Source organism: Buteo buteo, chromosome Z (assembly GCF_964188355.1).
Source record: "Buteo buteo chromosome Z, bButBut1.hap1.1, whole genome shotgun sequence".
Classification (NCBI taxonomy): domain Eukaryota; kingdom Metazoa; phylum Chordata; class Aves; order Accipitriformes; family Accipitridae; genus Buteo; species Buteo buteo.
The window spans coordinates 70,543,135-70,562,171 of NC_134204.1; the positions used below are offsets into that span (position 1 = coordinate 70,543,135).

Genomic DNA, 19,037 nt, shown 5'->3' on the forward strand with positions numbered 1-19,037 from the left:
CCGTGTGATGTTTTTTACAAAATTAGATTTTAAAAGCAAACAAACCCGTAAAAAAATTAACAAAACCTGAAAAATAGCACTTAACTCTGTAATGACTAATTCTGGTTTTGTTTATTAAATTTGGAACTAGTCTTTTACAGTCCTAACACACTCAGAGTTTTTGTGAAACATGTTTATTAAATGCTTTGGGATGCTTGAGGAAAGCCAATATATAGGTAGAAATGTTATTACTTTAAAGACAATACAGAGCCAGTATTTAATTAAGGTAAAATGAAATTTGGAAGAGAAATTTTGTACTTTCTGTGTTTGTTTATTAAAAAATAATACTGTCGCTCTTGGTTAAACTTAAGATGCTGGGTTTTTCTTCACTTAGGAAAACTATGAACGAATGAAAGCGCTGGTAACCAAACTCCAAGAGCAAGCAGAAAAAATCAGATTAGGTAAGTATGATAGTCTAGATTTTAGAACACTTGTTTAATTTGGTACAAAAACCAGTTTTGTTCTTTGGATTTTTTCCCCTATAGCTATATGTTCATTAATCAGTTCACTCAGATACAACATATTTGCTGGATTATAGTAGTCATACTGAAATTTTAGCTCATCTGTTTAAATCTACATTTACTGTGTTCTGTCAGCTGAAGATCTTAAAAAGGTTTACATCCAAGCTAACTTAGTTCAAAATCTAGGGTTTTTTTTTTTTAAGTAACTCAGGCTAACTAAGAAAAACATCCATACCATTATCACTTCTTTGTTTACCACAGTATCTAGTGTGTTAACATTTTTTTGTTTGCCAGTTGAATATCAGAGCAATATCCTAATGCAAGCAATTCCCTAAATTACTGGAAGCAGACATAAATGAAAGCAAGGCTTATTTAGTCAAACAAAGGATTAATTTCATTACCAGAGAGGCAAAAATAAGCAAGTAGATAGCGAGAACTGGATATTTGGAGTCAGTTAATTTTTAATCAGTTAAGATCTTAGTAAAAATGGACTGTATGTTTCTACTGGCAATATTTTTTAACATAGATAGGATTATTAATAAAAGGCTTTTACTGGTACACTTTCCACTTCACCTGCTTCCTTGCTTCATCCACTGCTGCCTGCTTTTATAACAAATTGGTTTGGCGAATGTGCTTCTGTTCAAGTTGCCTGTAAGTCTCTTCATGCGCAAATAGGATTTTTAAAGACTCTAGCTGTAGTTGTGATGGCAAACAAAAGCAAGTCTGTAATACTTTAAAAGATTGAAATCTGTGTTTCATTTTCTTGACTTGTAAGATTACCTGAATTAATTACAGTTGACTGTAATTAATGGGAATGATAAAATGAAAATGGTTTGTAAATGCTTAACTGTGCTGCCAGAGGTTGAGCATGCAGCTTTAATTCTCCCCTTCTTGTATCCATCATGACACTGTCTCTTCATACACTGTTTCTTATATAATGCAGTTCCTTTTACAGCTTTGAAATGGAGCACAGTTAAGATTTTGTGCTTGGTGTTTTGTGCTTGGTGTTTTTTTCTTGCTTGCTGTGAAACAAAGCTCCACGATTTCCTGAGGAGATACTGAAACCCATGGACTACCTCTCTTTTATGCGTGTGGAGACTGTTCAACAATTCCCTACGTGGCTCATGAACTAATGATCATGACCAACTTCACTGCTGCACATTTTCCTGTTCTTGCCCATTACATGCTAACAGGACAAGAACATGGCCCTCATCTTTCCCCCATTTGAGGGAGCTCTACCAGGATGTTAATACATGGAGTGACATTGATTGAGGTTGCTTTGCCTATCATTTAAGTAGATGAGAACAATTAGGTACTTAGGTTGAATAGTTTGGAAGGAGAAGTGCAACATCTTTTTATTTGTAAGAGCTGTCTTTCAGAGGGTGAGCTCTTGGCTTGAGGTCTTTGTAGTGAATGCTTCGTTCTTTATTTGTTACTTCAGTGGGTAGGGCTTTTGTGAACCCATATCCCATTCTGCTGGGTAATCCCCAGTTGTGCAACAGGAAGATGGTCCCTGCCCCAAAGAATTTACAGGCTGTGCTGAATTACAACAGATGGATTTCTGATAGCAAGCACAAGAAGCAACCGAGATACTTTTAGTCTCCATGACAGGCAGCAATCATAGCATATCAGCAGTAACGGTGAAGTTTTTATAGACATTACTGTAAAGGAGACGTTAAAAAAGGGATTTCAAATGAAATGCTTCCAAGTTTGTTTCATTGTCAGGGACACTGCTTCTCAGTCCACAGAACGGAGGCTAGTATAGGGTAGAGCAAACATCTTGATCTTGGAAAAGAAATGTTCAGTAAAATGGCTACAGGGCCTAGAAGGCAAGCATTTACAATTAGTGTGTGAAGAGGGGGAGCGCACAGAGATGACAGAAGTCACAGGATGGAAGATTATTTTTGCAGCATCACTCTGGGTGTAAATGAGAAAAGCAAGATGGAGGTCAGAGAAAATGTTATAATTGCCATGATGCGGGATGTTGAGAACTTAGATGAGAGTATTAACTCTGTGGGTGGATGTGAGAGGTTGTATCTTAAGAAACTTGCACAGAAAGAATTTACAAGATGTACACGTAGGGTGGATATACAGACCTAATGAACAGGCTGAATCAGAAATAAATTGTGGGCTTTCTGGCATGCCTAACAGGTAGGAAATGATGTGCATAGTGATCGAGGAAGGAGGTGAGAGAAAGGGCTTGAAAGGTAGGCTTATAAGGTCTGTCTCAGTGATGCTTAGATGACAAAGAAATCTTGACGTCTCAGGAGGAATGTTAGCAAAATAGTACCTTCTTTATTTTAGATGGGGGAAACAATTTTAGAGTGATGAGGTGGATCAGTGATCTGTCTATAGAGAGAGACAATGATTGTATAAGCTGTTGTTACAAAGAGGCTGAGGTGTGTCAATAAATCTTGAGTATTGAATGACACAAAGCTCTAGAGAGCAAAAGATATGATTTAGGATGACCTCCAGTAAAAGGTTGAAATGAAGCAAAGATAAACTTGATATTAAATGCTGTGTGTCTGAACTCTGTTTTGGAGTGATCTAAGGAAATGAATCCAGATTGTCTTGGGTCTTCAAGATTGGACTCAGCATAGGTATTTTGAACAAATTTCAGGGTATAGTATTTTTTGTAGTTCTTACTGCTGTGCTTTTGTCTGTATGTTTGTGTTTTCAGCCCTTCTGTTCATTGCCAAGCAGTGGGAGAAAGTTCCAGAGAGCTATGTTTATTAAAATCTTTACCTCAGGACTAACTCTAAAAAATGAGGGGGGAAATGGAGTAGATTCTGAAAAGCAAGCATTTTTATCAATACCTTAAATCTGTTTGAAGTGGAAACCATTATTTATTAAATTCATTATTAAGGTACATACTTCAAAAATTGGAAACTCATCAGTGCTTCCATTCTGAGTTTTAATATAAGTGGTGATTTGACTATCTGTGTCCATAGTAAATCTAAAAATTTACTATTCTATCACAGGAGGTGGGGAAAAAGCTCGTAAGCTTCACACATCAAGAGGAAAGCTGTTACCTAGAGAGAGAATTGACAGGCTTATTGATCCCGGGTAGGTACTTTCCTTTTCTAAAAACACTTCAGGTTCTCTTTTGTGGGTAAGTACTGCAACAGGCTTGTTTTCTCTTTAGTTTCCATAAACTCTGGCAAATAACACAGTTGGAGTTTTACAGAAGTGTTTGTTGAAATACTTATCTGTTTTTTAAAGGAAAAATATCTTTATTAAATATTTAACCTTTTAAGTGAGCTTCAATGGCAAATATGGCCAATTCCTTTCTAAAATTGTGTTATATTAATTGTCATTATTCAGGTCTCCGTTCTTGGAGTTCTCCCAGTTTGCAGGTTACCAGTTGTATGGTAATGAAGAGGTACCGGCAGGAGGCATTATCACAGGCATTGGGCGCGTATCTGGGTGAGAGATACCAGTGATCTACATTATTGATGATATGAAAAGGAAGAAGGTATCATTTTGTTCAGTTTTCAGTATTAAGCTATTAGTATTTTTAGTGTTTTGTTTCTAACACCCAAAAAATCAACAGAATTGGTATCTTAATTTGTTCAGTCTTAGCTAAAAGGAAGTCATTCTATATATTATTTTTTTTAGTTAGCATATCCCATATTAAAGCAGAACACACATGGAATTTCTGGTGTCCAATGAAGGGAGGAGATTAGTGTGTCAGTAAGGCAATTTTCAAAAAATAGCGCAGTATTCTAGGCTAAGAATTAGTTTTGCTCACTAACAGTACCTCCAAGACTACTGTTGAAATCAAATATGATCCTATACAGCAATATTTTAGGAAGTTAAGGGACTGTGAAGTAGGACATCATAGTGCTGAGACTGCTGTTAAAATGTGCATTTGAGGGAATGCAGGTGAGGAGGGCTTTTCTTGAGCATCAGGGCTTCAAGAGTCCTTGGCGTGTTGCAGTTCTTAATAAACATACTCAGTAGAAATGTTTTTCTCTCTCATAAACTTGTTTTATTTTTAGGGTGGAATGCTTGATTGTTGCTAATGATGCAACTGTCAAAGGTGGTACCTATTATCCCATCACTGTTAAGAAACATTTACGTGCTCAAGAAATTGCAATGCAAAACCATCTCCCTTGCCTATACTTGGGTAAGTCTCATTACAGAAATAACAAATGTCCTTTGTTAAGGGCAGCTCAGGATCTCTAGGTAAGACACTAAATAAATGTTGTTGAGACTGTCGTGTCCCCAGATTTGACTAACCAGGTATGTATTTTAGACACGCATATTCAAATGTATTTTCATCAATACTGTGTTACCTCTACAGATTGGTGGCAAGTCTTAACCGAAGGGTACCCCTATCTTTTCAGCACTATCTTCTGCACTGCTGTAGGGCTTGGTTCATAAGATACAGATACGACTATGCCATTGTATCACTTCTTTCTTACTGCTTTCCCTTCTGCCATGCTTGAGCAGTCCATCCTATAGTCTCATCCAGTCTTAATTCAAATTACAGTTGAAAAAAAAAAAAGTTACTTTGCCTTTTGGTGGAGCATGTAGCTGTATGAAAGAACATACCAAAGAAAGAGAAAAGTCTCAGTGCCAAAAGTGTCAATAATAGTTTGGATCAACAGATTTTTACAATTTAGGATGAATTTTACTGAAGCAGAAATTTCATTGTATATTATTTTGCATTTTGAGTTTAGTCTATTAAATCAGTATTTAGCCAAACCTTTACATAAGTATACTTGTGTATACTTTTATTAAAGATTAAGATCAGAGTGTCAAATGTCTTTAGTGTATTACAGGTAGTATTTTCTTAGCCTGGTTTTGTACAAATACAAGAGCTCTTTGCCAATCTCTGTCTTTCAGCCTCGATTCCCAATCTAATAACTTTTAAACCCATTAGGCAATTTCAGCCAAATTTGACAGATTTGAGACAGTGTGTATTCCCGTGGATTTTGTGGAAGTCAGCGTCAGAGGAGAAGGACTCTTACACTGTCTCCATTTAAAAACCAGGGTGGGTTAGTCCTTTTCTGTTTTGCTTGGATTAGCAGCTTATGTAGCAGCTGAGAGGCATTAATTGGTTTGCTAGTCACAACACTTGTACTAGTTAAATAGTCAGCATAAATGTAGGTCCTGGCCAGCATAAGTGTTTGTAATTTCTTGCCCTGCTGACAAGCCAAAGATGCAAAGAATACCGAGGGAAGGATTAGGAGAAATGTGAGCTTGAAAGTATTGCTGGGGTGGATAGAGGGACAGTGTGAGTGGGGACTTTGTGGGATTGTCATACTGCAATGGAAAGAGTCTTGGAGACAAAGGGAGGGCCAAATTTTATCTTAGTCTTAGAAAATAGAAGAAACTTAGCTTTTCTGCTTGCAAAACAACGGTATGATTTTTTTTTTTAGTCTGAATTATCAGCAAATTTTATCTGTTCAGACAGCTCTCTATTTTTTTAGTGAGTTATCAGTGAGCAATTATGTGTGATTCTACTGTGATAAGATGTTATGGAATGAGGAACATGGGACATAGATATGCCTTGAAACAAAAGTTTAATTATTTTGTTCCACCTTTGAGGTGTATAGTCCCTGTATATATACTGCTGATCACTCAAACCTGGTGAGTTAGTTTACCTTTGCAATTTCTGTACCTGGGCTTGTTTCAGTTGTGCAATCAAGAGGAAGTGCTTTGTAGTCAGTCAGCACTTTGACCATGTACTTTTTATGCCATTTTAACTGCCTTTTCCCTCAGCGGTAGCTGGCTAGGTGTTAATTCTGATGTGGACACCTGGTGCCATTTGTCACCGAGTCAGTCACTGGTGTGGGTGTTTTCTTCTGTGTTCAGGGATGGCCCATTTCACAACACTGGTGTGTTGACCAGGTTGGAGTTTGTCTAGTTGCCAGAGTCGGTGCTGGTTTGGGAGAGTGGTTCTACAAGTGCGGTGGAGGGAATCAAAACCCTGTAAAGCTGAATGTAGGGCATTACTGGCTGCAGTCACACAGCATGAGAATGTGCATGTGGACTGTTGCTGATATTACCAGGAGCCAGAGTTCTTGGAGATGCTTGGCCTCCTTGTGCATTTCATTCTAGTCTTCTATTCTTCTTTGGAGTCTTATGACATGATGTATTTTCACTATTTGGGAGTGGAGAGGTAGCTGCAGTTAGAGACCTCTAAGTTGGAGGGCCACATCAAGAGGCAAGGACACATAGTAAATGAAGGTTCCTAAAGATAGTATAAGGTCTTTGGTGTGTCTGTATAATCAAGGTATGAAGGTACACATGCCTATACCTCTTGAACTCAGTGGTGGTTAGTCTCGCCCGTTTCTGGAACTTGTGACAGAATTGCAATAGAATAATTGAGTTAAAATTGTAAACTAAGAACACTTTCAATGTACATCTTTTGCAGTAAGATGAGTTTATAGGGAGGTACGATTACATCTCTAAGCATGTCTGAATTTATTTTCCATTACAATGATTGGGGCAGATGTTATTGCGAGGGGTTGTTAACTATTTGTCTTTTCTTTTTTTTTCAGGAAGTATGCCCTAATATACCTAGAGTCATAGAAATACATATAGTGTTAGTGATTGTAATTGCTTTATATTTTAAGTAATGTGCAGATACTTTATCAACAACGTAAGTATGTAACACTGTTCAAAGACATGTTCATATATTTTCATTCACTCTGTAGTTGATTCAGGAGGAGCAAATTTACCTCGGCAAGCAGAAGTATTTCCAGATCGAGATCATTTTGGCCGTATTTTCTATAATCAAGCAGTCATGTCCTCACAAGGAATTCCACAGGTAATTTGCTTTTACTTAAGAATGAAATGTACTAATTAGTTTTTATGCTTGCTGCCTTTTTCTGGTTCAAGGCTTGTACCCATGCTTTGTTTTTGACAGCACTGTGTTGTGCTGACCTGGTGGCCTGGTCTGGAGATTGGAGGCACTGTAAACACAGTAACTGTCCACATAAAGTCATTATAGTTTTGAAGAAGCTGTCTTCTTTCTTGACCTTAGTGTTAATGATATGACCTATCTGCTCCTATCTGGGAGTAGGAGAAAAAGGGACTTGACAACATAGTATGTAGGGCCATGTGAGGAAGCACTAGGAAATCTTTTGGAATTGTTGATTGTTCTGCATCAATGCTGTAAAGGTGAGGACGGTTTTCATGATGGCTAGTAAATGAGACATACTTTCTACTAACAGGGGTATGCATATATTTTTATATCCATTTTATAGACACGTGCTGTATGATAAAACTGCCCTAACAATGAGATTATTTTCTAATGTATTAATGACGCATAGAATTACTGTTAGTCACAGTTCCTGGATTTAGAAGTGGTTTCGTGTCATGTGTGTTGCAGGAGTGCATTGCAGTCAGTTTTTTGATGCAGGTGGCGTGTTAGGGGGAGGTGAACTTCTGGATCTGTTTCTCACGGAGAATGTAGAACTGCTTGAGGATGTGATTGCTGATGGCAGCCTTGGCTGCAGTGAAAGTGGAGGGCAGAGTATAAGGTCCCAATGGAGGTGAGGAAGGCAGTTAGCAGGATAAAGACCCTGGACTTCAGGAGAGTAGTCTTGGGCTTGTTAAGGGAATTGTCAGTAGGTACCTTTGAGAGGCTGCCAGGGAGGGCAGAGGAGTCCATGGTCTTTGAAGATAACCTCCTCCAAATAAAGGAAGGCTCCAGGAAAGCAGATGACCAGGTTGTTCTTACAGAGTTGCTGTGTAGTCAGTCAACTCCCAGCTTCTTCATATGGTTGTGTAGCCCTCTTGCATACCTCCCTTTTATACCCCTTGGCAGGCCAAAAAATTCAAGCTTAGCTGTTCTTCCTACAGAAAGCGTTCCATCCCTTTGATGGTCCTAGTTTATCTTCTGTAAACCTTTTCCCAGATCTTGTTATATCTTCTTTGAGATTGTGCTGGTTTTGGCTGGAGTAGACTTAATTTTCTTCATAGTAGGTAGTATGGGGCTACATTTTGGCTTTGTGCTTAAAACAGTGTTGATAATACAGGGATGTTTTCATTACTATTGAGCAGTGCTTACACAGAGTTGAGACCTTTTCTGCTTCTCACCCCACCCCACCAGCAAATAGGCTGCGGGGGCACAAGAAGTTGGGAGGGGACGCAGCTGGGACAGCTGACCCAAACTGACTCAAAGGATATTCCAGACCCTATGACTTCAGGCTCAGCATATGAAGCTGGGGGAGCAAGAAAGAAGGGGGGAACATTCGGAGTGATAGTGTTTGTCTTCCCAAGTAACCGTTAAGTGTGATGGAGCCCTGCCTTCCCGGGGATGGCTGAACACCTGCCTGCTGATGGGAAGTGGCGAATGAATTCCTTGGTTTGTTTTGCTTGTGTGCATGCATGGCTTTTGCTTTACCTATTAAACTGTCTTTATCTCAACCCATGAGTTTTTTCATTTTTACTCTTTGAATTCTCTCCCCATCCCACCAGAGGGGAGTGAGTGAGTGGCCATGTGGTGTTTAGTTGCTGGCTGGGGTTAAACCACAACAGAGATGAAGGAGCCAGACTGCACTACTCAATATGTCAAATAATGATGGAGCGTAATGATATACACTATTCTCTTTTCTATTCCTTTGCCAGTTGTTCTAACATCTTTTATTTTTCTGACTGCTGAGCAGTGAGCTGGTGTTTTTGCTGAATTATCTTAATTTCAAGAGCCTGTTCTTAGGTGTAGTTGTCAGTTCAATGCCTATCACTTTATATTGGCTGGATGAAAGAAGGTGAAGGAAATTTTCAGGTTATTCCACCCAAGAAGAAAAATTGTTTTAGAACATTAGGCTTAGAAATAGGTGTTGGATCCTCAAGCAGAGTAAATGTTTAGCTAACTTGCTGTTTCATCTGAGTACTGTCATGGAAGTATTTCACTAACATATTGTTTTGACATACTTTACTGTTGAACTCAATCTTAATGTAAAGTGGAAATAAGACTTTATCATCTTCATTTTTGCCAACCTCTGTCATTGAGAGGCATGGTTGGGCTGGAACCGTTTTTATTTATTCTCTGTGAGAAGCTGTGCTTGTTTGAATCTCCTAGTCCAGAAGGAGGAAATAGAAGCTAATACTTCTGTTCAACGTGAAGCAGGTGCACTGGTCAAGGATACAGTATTCTATCTGACTCCTCCTTACATGGCAGACATTGGCTTTGCATGATTTTTGAGGAAACTGCATTTGTTACCTTTGTTGCCTTTTTGGCACATTTTGGAAGTAAGTCAGACTTCAATTCTTGAACCATCTTTTTGTCTACCAAAGAATCCTGAAATCCATTGCCTCCAGAGAAATCCAAGGCTGAAGAATACAACAATACACTAAATCTCTTTAGAAAGTTTGACATAATTTAACTTCTGCAGTTCTCTTCTTTCCAACCATAAAAGTAGAGCAATTGTAGTGATTAGCTAGGTCTCCAGAGGAAAAGCACTGTTTAGTTAAAAATATTTAGGAAAAAAGACAGTTTACAAGCTAACCATCCTGCAGAGTCACTGAAAGGTCTAGGTTGTACTTCAGATTTATACGTATGAGTAAAATTGGTCCCAGCATTTTTGTGGAACAGCAAGTGTCAAAGGAAATGGTCACAGGGCTGTTTTGCAGAATTATCTTTTTAGGAGAAGTTTTGGTAAACCTTATTTTTGCTAGAGATACAATCGTGTGGTATGGGAGTAGTGATTTTTTAATGTTATGTCAAAGATGAATATGTAAACCCAGTTTGCAAGGCTGGAGTTACTGATGTTAGGCAGGACCTTTCTAGATATGCCTGGCCCTAAAGTCATGCTGGTGTTTTCCTAAGTATCTTGAAACAACATTAATGTATTTGTAAAGTTCCTTATAAAGTTGAATTTGTTTTTATTTTGATTACCACACAGTTTTGCATTAAGACTAGCATTATACTTCTATACAATAAAAACTAAATGGAGGAAAGATTTGCCTTTTAATAAAACACATTTATGTTTGTTATGACAGTGATGAAAGCTTAGTTTTCTTGGTATGACACTGATGAAAGTTTACCTTTCTTAAAATATTTATAGAAGACTGGGGAAAATGTTATACTGAAGTGCTTCCTTCATTTAAAGGATGTAATATGTGTGTATTTTGTTAGGGAGATGTTTCTATCCTTTGTTTCATTTCGAAAAGTCACTATTAACATTTGTAAATCTGCTATTGATTCTGTGCTAACAGACTGTGATAACTAGAATTGTTACTGAAAAAGACAGCCAAAGAAACTCTCTGAGACTCGATTTTGGAGTTTTAGAAAGCAAGCATTCTTTATTGCAGCGCTGGGTGCACGGGGGATCGCTCCACCTATCATGCACACCATTACCTACAGCAAACAAATTTTATATTATTCTAGTCATATGCATATTCATGTTATTATTTACATAGTGTCCACCCTTTGGGCATGCGCAGTGTGGGTCATCTCTTTTTCCTAGTTGGCTGGCCTTGGCAGGTTTTAATTACAAAAACTCAGCAGGACCAAAGGCTTCTTGTCAGTTGATGCACATCGGGGCCCAAGGCCTCTTGTCTATTGGTGCCTTGGCGCATACCATTGACAAAGCTCAAGGTTTTCTTATCTTATTCGTACATACCAAAGTTTCAAAGTTGTTCAAGCAAGCAAAAGTTCATCGCTACAGCGATACAGTTAAGTTTTCCTTCTCATGCTTTTATTCAAGGCGTGAGAATCATCTTCCATATTTGAGAGGATGTTTCATTAGGAAATGGTGTTAGGAAGGTATGCTCCCTCTGATTTCCATTCTGGTGTATTCTTCTGACATGAGAGTCTGGATGTTGTTAGTTTTCTACCTGCTATTCTTTGTTGTGGCCTTCGTGAAGGTCTGTTTCTTCAGTTCATCAGCCCTTCTCAATTTTGCCCTTAAGGTGTTTCCTTTTTTCTCCTTTTTCCAGTTGCTTATGGTGCTTTTAATTTCCCCCTCCACTTTCACCTGCAACTAATTTATTATACTCCTACTGCAGCTTTAAATTGCATTGATGTCTGTATGGCTGTGAATCAGAAAGCTGTGATTACTTTCTCATTAGCCATTTCCTAAGCGCTGTCACACTCATATGCTGCATGGATACTATGGGGAGCTGATCAGTGGGTATGAAATACGGCATGTGCATTCAGAACTGTTGATTTTTATTGTGCTCTTAAGTAATTTCCTATGCAGTAATTCAAAGAATGAAGTCAGGAAATAGTACATTAGTCAGGAATTTGAGGTTGTGCTACTTGACAAGTAGATTTTGTTGTTTTTCCAATATATACATATTCCAGTTTATGTATTGGAAAAAGTAACACCTGAGAAGTTAAAGTTTATATGCAGGCACATTTTTCAGCATGAGCCAGGTAAAATTAAGAGTGGGAAAAAACCACAAATCCTGGGGAAAAAAAATCAAATTAACTTTTTCCCAGGTTTCTTCCATTTCTAGAGGCTTGTGTTATCTTTTTATTTACCTGGAGGTATTTATTAAATGCACAACAGAAATACTGCAGATTAATCATGTGACTCTGAATACAGTTTAAGATACAGAAAACTGTTTGCTGAAAAAGCTGTTTGATTTGATGATAGCAGGTTGACATAGTTTGTCTACTCCTGCTTTAGGTACAGGTAATGTGATTTGGAAGTTTTATTTCTGTGCGCTGTTTTCTTTTAAGAACAAAGCTTAAATTATTATTTAACACAGAACATTGCTTGATGTTGCTTTAGAAATATTTCCAAACAAAGTTAACACAAAATAACATTATTTTGTGTTTGGGGGGCGGGGTTTGCAGTTGTGGTTGTGAAAGAAAGCGTTAGATTAGACAATTACTTTCTTACTATCCGCCTTTTCCATGTAACTATTCCATTTCTTCTGCTTCACAAGCTGTTTTGAAAGGGTCTTTGGAGGAGCTCCCTTGAAGGATAAGTTAAGTGAGAAACTTCACTTTCACAATCATATGCTGCTACAGTATTCACAGTGTCTGAGGTCAAGTCAGTTTTGTAAAAGTGTCACAAAAATATTACTGGTAGGAAACATTCATTGGATAGATTATCATCTAGGCATAAGGATGAAGCAGAGATTATTCGCGCTAAAGCCTGTAACGAGATACTCGACACGCCTTGAAGGGACAGAGTTAATTAGTTGATCCATTGAAGAACTGAGATTACGTACTAGCAGATGTGAGGAGTTTTCTTCAAAGGATGTTAATGTTGGTGAAATTAAGCCAATAAGCAACAACCAAAGCTCTTACTTAAGTGTAAATACCAAGAGCAACCTATAGGTTTCAACCTTTTACCATTCATCAATAAAAACAAATTTCATGGTAGAATGTGCACGTCTTCAAATATTTCACATACATAGTTCATGGTACTTCATATGTGGTTTTTCCTGCAAGGTGGCCTGAAGATCATAGTTTAAGAGACTACTGAAAACTAGAGAGATTCCCTATCTTTTTGAAGAAAAGCTAAAACATAAATAAAAAGGTTGCTTTGTCAGGCAAAAATAATCTTGCAGTGCTGTCCCAGAACCTGTATTAAAATCAGTACAATATATAATAGTAGCATGTGCATTTGCTATTTTTAAGGGTTGGACAATTCATTAACTTGTGGTTTTTGTCTTCCCAATAGATAGCAGTAGTAATGGGATCCTGTACGGCAGGAGGAGCGTATGTACCTGCCATGGCTGATGAAAGTATTATTGTTGGCAAACAGGGAACAATATTCCTGGGAGGGCCACCACTGGTAAGGATACAGAATTTTCTAGTAACATAGCCCCCCAAATATTTGTGCTACTGACAATCATACAGCTTAAACTATTGAGACCTTTCTTGGTGAGATATTTCCAGATATTATCTTGACTAGTTTGCAATTTTTAAGTATATCTGAATGTTTCTATCTTAAATTAAATCTTTTCTATCTGTTAGAGGTGTATATATAAATCAAACTTTGTTAAGGTGTTTTTATAGTATTGCTTTTGCCTTGCACATTTTAAATTATAAAAATGCTTTCTATATTCAGTTATGCAGTGTCTAGGTTTGACTTGAAATAAAAAAAATTAAAAGCATGTATATTATATCTCAGCATCAAGATAGAGAACTTAAGAGCAGGACTGAACTATATTTTATGCCAGTTTACAGACAAAGGACTTAGGACAGAGCTTGTCATGACTTTCTGACTTTCTTAGTAAGGAAATTGTTTCTAAGGAAACTGAAGAACTCCTGTGAATTAAAACTTGCTTTGTTGTAGAACTCATGTGACTCTGCAAAATATTCCAGCATAAGACAGCTTTAAAATTGTAGCTTGGCTCCAATAGGAGAGGGAGTCCCTGAGTGGGGTTTATTTTTTTAAAAACAGCTGTACCAGTGTATGTTCTAGCATAGGCTCAGTTTTATACTGATACAAATAATAATCTTTGCTGACAAAGGTTATTTTACTTAACACAAGCTTTACGAGAAGAAAGAAATTTCCAGTAGTAGATGTTATGTTAGTGCTAGAGGTAACAGGTGGGGCAGCACCCAGCACAACTATTCTGGTCTCAGTGGTGTCTGACTGGATAAACTTGCTTTGTTGAAAAAGTCAAATATTTGTCTCATTGAACAAACTGGTCTGAGGCAGCATGTTGGCTCTGTTTTGGATATAGTTTTTTTGGGAACTTTGAGGTGTGCTTCCTGTGACAAAGCCTAGTGCAAATCAAATGTCTCTCGAAAGTCCTTCCAACTTGAGCAGGCCTAAATGGAGAAATCAGTTTGTAACAGTATTATTGATGAAGATACTGCTCCACTAAATTGCTGTAGTAATGGAGGAGGGGGAGTTTTGCTGGAAGTCACTTCTTTCCACCACTTAAGATACTGGGAAAATGTAGCAGGTCCCCTAAACTACAGGAAGACAACCACTGACAGATTTTTTTGGTTAACCATTTCCTAAGGCATGATTGTGTTTATTTCTTTAAAAGCATGAAGAACTTACCTGTGATGTCATTTAGTGTTCACTTGCATAGCACTGCTCTATTTTTCACAATATGATTTTGCATTTCATTCTTTTCCTTTGCTTTAGGGTGTTTTTTTCCTCACTGTGTCATCTTGATGCTAAAAGTGGATTTAGCATTTTATACCCCTTCTTTTTTCTTCCAAAGTTCAATGTGTAGATGGATTTTAAATTCTTGAGCATCTAAAAAAAAAAAAAAAGTCATAATTTATGCAGGCATACTTTTCTATGGCTGGTAAGTGCTAATTACTGTTCCAGAACATCTTAGATAAATTCAGAATGTAACTGGCATATCGAAAGCAGTGGGGTGGGGGGCACACACCTATAAGTACAAGGATATTTTGTTGTCTGCCATAATAAAATAACACATTTAGCTTGAATTATTTTATTATTTGGATGCTTGGATGCTTTCCAAGTTGTCAAGAAGAATAAAGTAATCAGCAAAAGCAGATGAAGTAATTAATAGCAACTATGTCATTTAATGTTAATTTATGTACTGCTCATTAGAATTTAGAAATCTAGAATTGTTTTGTTGGAATTTCTTTGGCAGTAATCGTTTCAAATGCCTTACCTAGGTCTCAGTTCCTTTTTACCTTTATTAGTCTCTTTCAGCTTGTTGTTTACAGGCAAACAAAGACAAATCTTCCCTCAAAATTAAGCAATTTTCTGTAAATTTATCACTGTAATTTATATATTAGGAGTTTCTTGGTGAAAAGTAGCATAAATGTGAATGAAGATATTAGTTGAGTGAGTAACATTGGGTGATTCATACATCTTTTTATTGAGATAAGGAAATTAGGACGATGAAAGACATTAACTTTTATGTCAGACTCTTACTAGCTTGGTTATTGTGTTACAAATAACTGCCGTGGTTGCAGGGACACCTGAGCTGTCTTAAGCACAAACCCTGTCTAGGACCAGCACAGTTCTTTAGCTTAGAGCCAGTGGCATAGAAAGTGGCAGTACTGCCTCTGGGGCTTGCTCAGGTTCAGAGTAATTTGTTGCAGAAGTTCAGCTAGTAAATCTGAAAGACCCGAGCAAACTCAGCTCTTCTGACATGGCATTTCCACTGGCAAGAGTCCTGGGGAGTCCTGTGCACCTTGAGTGATTCTGCTTGGAGCTATGTTTTAGCTGGAGAGGTTCATCAGACCCTGGGATACCCGTTGGGTGCATTGAGTAATGTGTCCTGGAGAGCTTACTCAAAGCCAGTTTCTTTCAAGCTCCCGCATTAAGCAGGTACAAAATAAGACAGCTAATACCCAGTACTACCCAGGAAGCTGGCTAGGAAGCTGAAAAAAAGGGAGCCAGACTCTTGCTCTAAGAGGATGGTAATCGTTTAACTTCGCAAGGGAATTTAGGTCATACGTGTGTATCACTGGGATGTAGTACAGGAGACTTTTGCCAGGATAGGCAGCTGAAAAGGAGTCGCCTGAGTCAGGTCTCAAAGGGAAGACTTGGCTAGGCAAGTCAGTGACCGCAAGGATGTTGCGAAGTTAGAAAGGACAAAAACTTTTCACCATTTCCAGAGGAAGATTTCACAACTATCCTCCAATTTAATTTGTTCCTTAGCAACCTGCAGATGTAATGATCCTTATCTTTGTGCATATAGATCAAACTTTAATATCACTACCTGTCAGCTTTTCTGTTTGGTAGACCTTTTCATATTCTCACTGAAAATATTTTGCTTGCCTTTCTCTAAGCATCAAAATTACTTCAGACTCCCACAGAAACTTCCATTCCATGTTGTAGCAGGTATTGTATTATTGTGTATGCTCTGTTCCCCCCAAATGTCTTTCCTATATGAAGAAAATTGGATTGGATTTTATCACTTGCCTGCCTAAAATAAAACATCCTAAGGAAGTGAAAGAAAACCCCTGATGTGAGCTATAATTAGTCTTGGGACGTTTATGCCAAAAAAAGTGAACTGCAGGTACAGTCCAAAGTCTAAAGTGCAACTTTCCTTGGCCTTCTTTTTAGAAAGGTGATGGGTAATGACTTCATGAACAGATAGATCTCAGTAGTCTGTGCTCAGCAGTGAAGGGAAGTCTGGTAAAAAGCAGTAAGTTTGTCAAATTCATGTATATTTATGTGCTGGGGACTCTTCTACACATCAGCCTGATCTGTTTTGGGAACTGTACATGTTATCTAAAGTTTGGGTGGATTTCTGCTGATTGCTAGCTGAAGTAGCTTGAAATGGTATTTATTTAAAAATTCCCACATATCTTGTCAAGGCTCTATTTGCAGTCTGTTAGAATTTAATGAACTTCAAGAAAGTCAGTACTATTTAAACTATGGTTTGTAGAATGCTCTTGCACTGCAGTACCTGGGAAGGTTGTGGAGCAAATAATCCTGGAAGCTATTTGCAAAAACACTATGGACAAGATGGTGACTGCAAGTACTGAGCATGGATTTAAAATGGGGAAATCAGGCCTGACCAAACTGATAGTCCCCTATGCTGAGATGACTGGCTCTGTGGAAGTAGAGAGAACAGTGGATGTTATTTATGTTGGCTTTGACAAGGTTTTTGATACTGTCTTCCGTAACATCCTCAACAAACTGGTGAAGTACAGACTGGGTAAATGGGCAGTGGGATGGTCTGAGAACTGGCTGAACTGCTGCGCTCAAGCTGGAGGTCCATCACTGGTGGCATATCTCAGAGGTCAGTACTGGGACCAATACTGTTTAACATCTTCATTGATGACCTGGACAATGGTGCAAAGTTTACCATCAGCAAATTCGCAGTGAGGAGTGGTTAATAGAGCAGTAGATTGTGCTGCCTTTCAGAGGTACCTCAACAGGCTGGAGAAGGGGGCTGAACAGAACCTTTTGGAGTTAAACACAGCAGGCAAATGCTCCTTGGAAGGAATAATCCTGGACACCAGAACAGGCTGGGACACCAACCAGCTGGGAAGATGCTTGGCAGAAAAAGGCACTGTAGGTCCTGGTGGACACCAAGCTGAACATAAGCCAGCAATGTGCCCTTGCAGCCAAGGCAGCCAGCAACATCCTGGTCATGCGTTAGGGAGAGTGTTTCCAGCAAGTCAAGGGTGGTGATCCTTTCCGTCTTCTCAGCCCTCATAAGACACATTTGGGGTGCTAGGTCCAGCTCTGGGCTCTCCAGACCAAAAAAGACATGAACATACTGGAGTGAGTCAGTGAAGGTCCATGGAGATGATGAAGGGACTGGAGCATCCGTGATATGAGGAGAGGCTGAGAGAGATGGGACTTCTCAGCCTGGTGAAGAGATGGCTCAGGAGGAATCTATCCATGTGTATGAATACCTTGCAGGGGGAAGTAAAGGTAGTAGAGCCAGGCTTCTCACTGGTGCCCAGTGACAGCCTAAGAGGCTACAGGGCACAAACTGAAATAAAGGAAATTCTATTTAGATGCAAGAAAACACTTTTTTACTGCAAAGGTGGTCAAGCTGAACCAAGTTGTCTGGAGAGGCTGTGGAGTCTTTCCATCCTTGGAGATACTAAAAACTTGACTGTACATGATCATGAGCAACCTCCTCTGGTTAACCCTGCTTTGAGCAGGGGAGTTAAACTAGACAGTCTCCCAGGGTGGCTAACAGATTCCACAGCTCCAATTCTGTGATTTGGAGAAGGAAGACTTCATCTCTGCTGAAGAGGAAAAAAAGCCATTTTTGTAAAGTTTATTAAAATAAGTGTCTAGATTTCTGCACTAAGGGAAGTCAGTGCTCTGTTCAGATTTGTTCAAAGTTCTGCAGTAGTCACAGAATCACAATATGTTACAGCTCCATACTGTGTCAGATGTGTGAAGAGACATGTATAGAATTATTTCACAGAATCATGGAATAGAGTCATAGAATCATTTAGGTTGGAATAGACCTTTAAGATCATAGAGTCCAGCTATAAATCTAACACTGCCAAGTCCACCACAAAACCATGTCCCTAAGTGCCATGTCTATACAACTTTTAAATACCTCCAAGGGTGGTGACTCAACCACTTCACTGGGCAGCCTGTTCCAGTGCTTGACAACCCTTTCAGTGAAGAAATTTTTTCCTAATTTCTCTTAAAAGTATGTTCTTCTGTTGGTTGTTTAATGAAGACTCAATTATATGTCTGACAGAAACTTTTCATTAATTACTATCAGAATACCACACCTTCATATTACATGGGTAGCCATTCAAATTTAAAAGCAAAAATCCTACTAGTGAAGAAATATCTGTAGTTAATTTTACAGATCTGACAGTTTGGAAGTGTGTGTGTATGTGTGTGTAGATAAATATATATACACACACACGTTTAGTGTGCTTCAGTTTTAGGCATGAAACTTGGAAACTGAAATCTGTTTTGGAAGTGATGATAGTTTCATCTTCCCTTGTCTCTTACACTGCCTCTGTACTCTCTGTACATGATGAATAATGGTTTCACCAGCTTGCAAGCAATCCTTTTCAAAGCAATTACAGTAGAGTGGAAATGCATCAAGGTTTGGTTTTTTTTACCATGCAGTAAATAATACTGCTTTGTTTTAAGGAGGAGTTCACTCACTCTCAGATTGTCCTATCAGGTCTAAGATTTGACAGATCTAGGATTTAGGTTGTGCATTGCACGTATT

At 38.4% G+C, this 19,037-nt stretch overlaps 1 protein-coding gene across 4 annotated transcripts in view; it reads left to right on the forward strand.

Moving 5' to 3' along the window:
• Positions 1-19,037, forward strand: part of MCCC2 (methylcrotonyl-CoA carboxylase subunit 2) — a 42,152-nt gene that overhangs the window by 4,334 nt on the left and 18,781 nt on the right. For 3 of the 4 annotated variants that reach the window (XM_075020706.1, XM_075020709.1, XM_075020710.1), the window contains exons 2-7: positions 374-440; positions 3,482-3,566; positions 3,825-3,926; positions 4,502-4,629; positions 7,169-7,281; positions 13,100-13,213. In XM_075020706.1, the coding sequence (XP_074876807.1) occupies positions 374-440; positions 3,482-3,566; positions 3,825-3,926; positions 4,502-4,629; positions 7,169-7,281; positions 13,100-13,213 (609 nt within the window). The remainder of the gene's footprint in view (positions 1-373; positions 441-3,481; positions 3,567-3,824; positions 3,927-4,501; positions 4,630-7,168; positions 7,282-13,099; positions 13,214-19,037) is intronic. The other variant, XM_075020707.1, reaches the window with a different exon arrangement.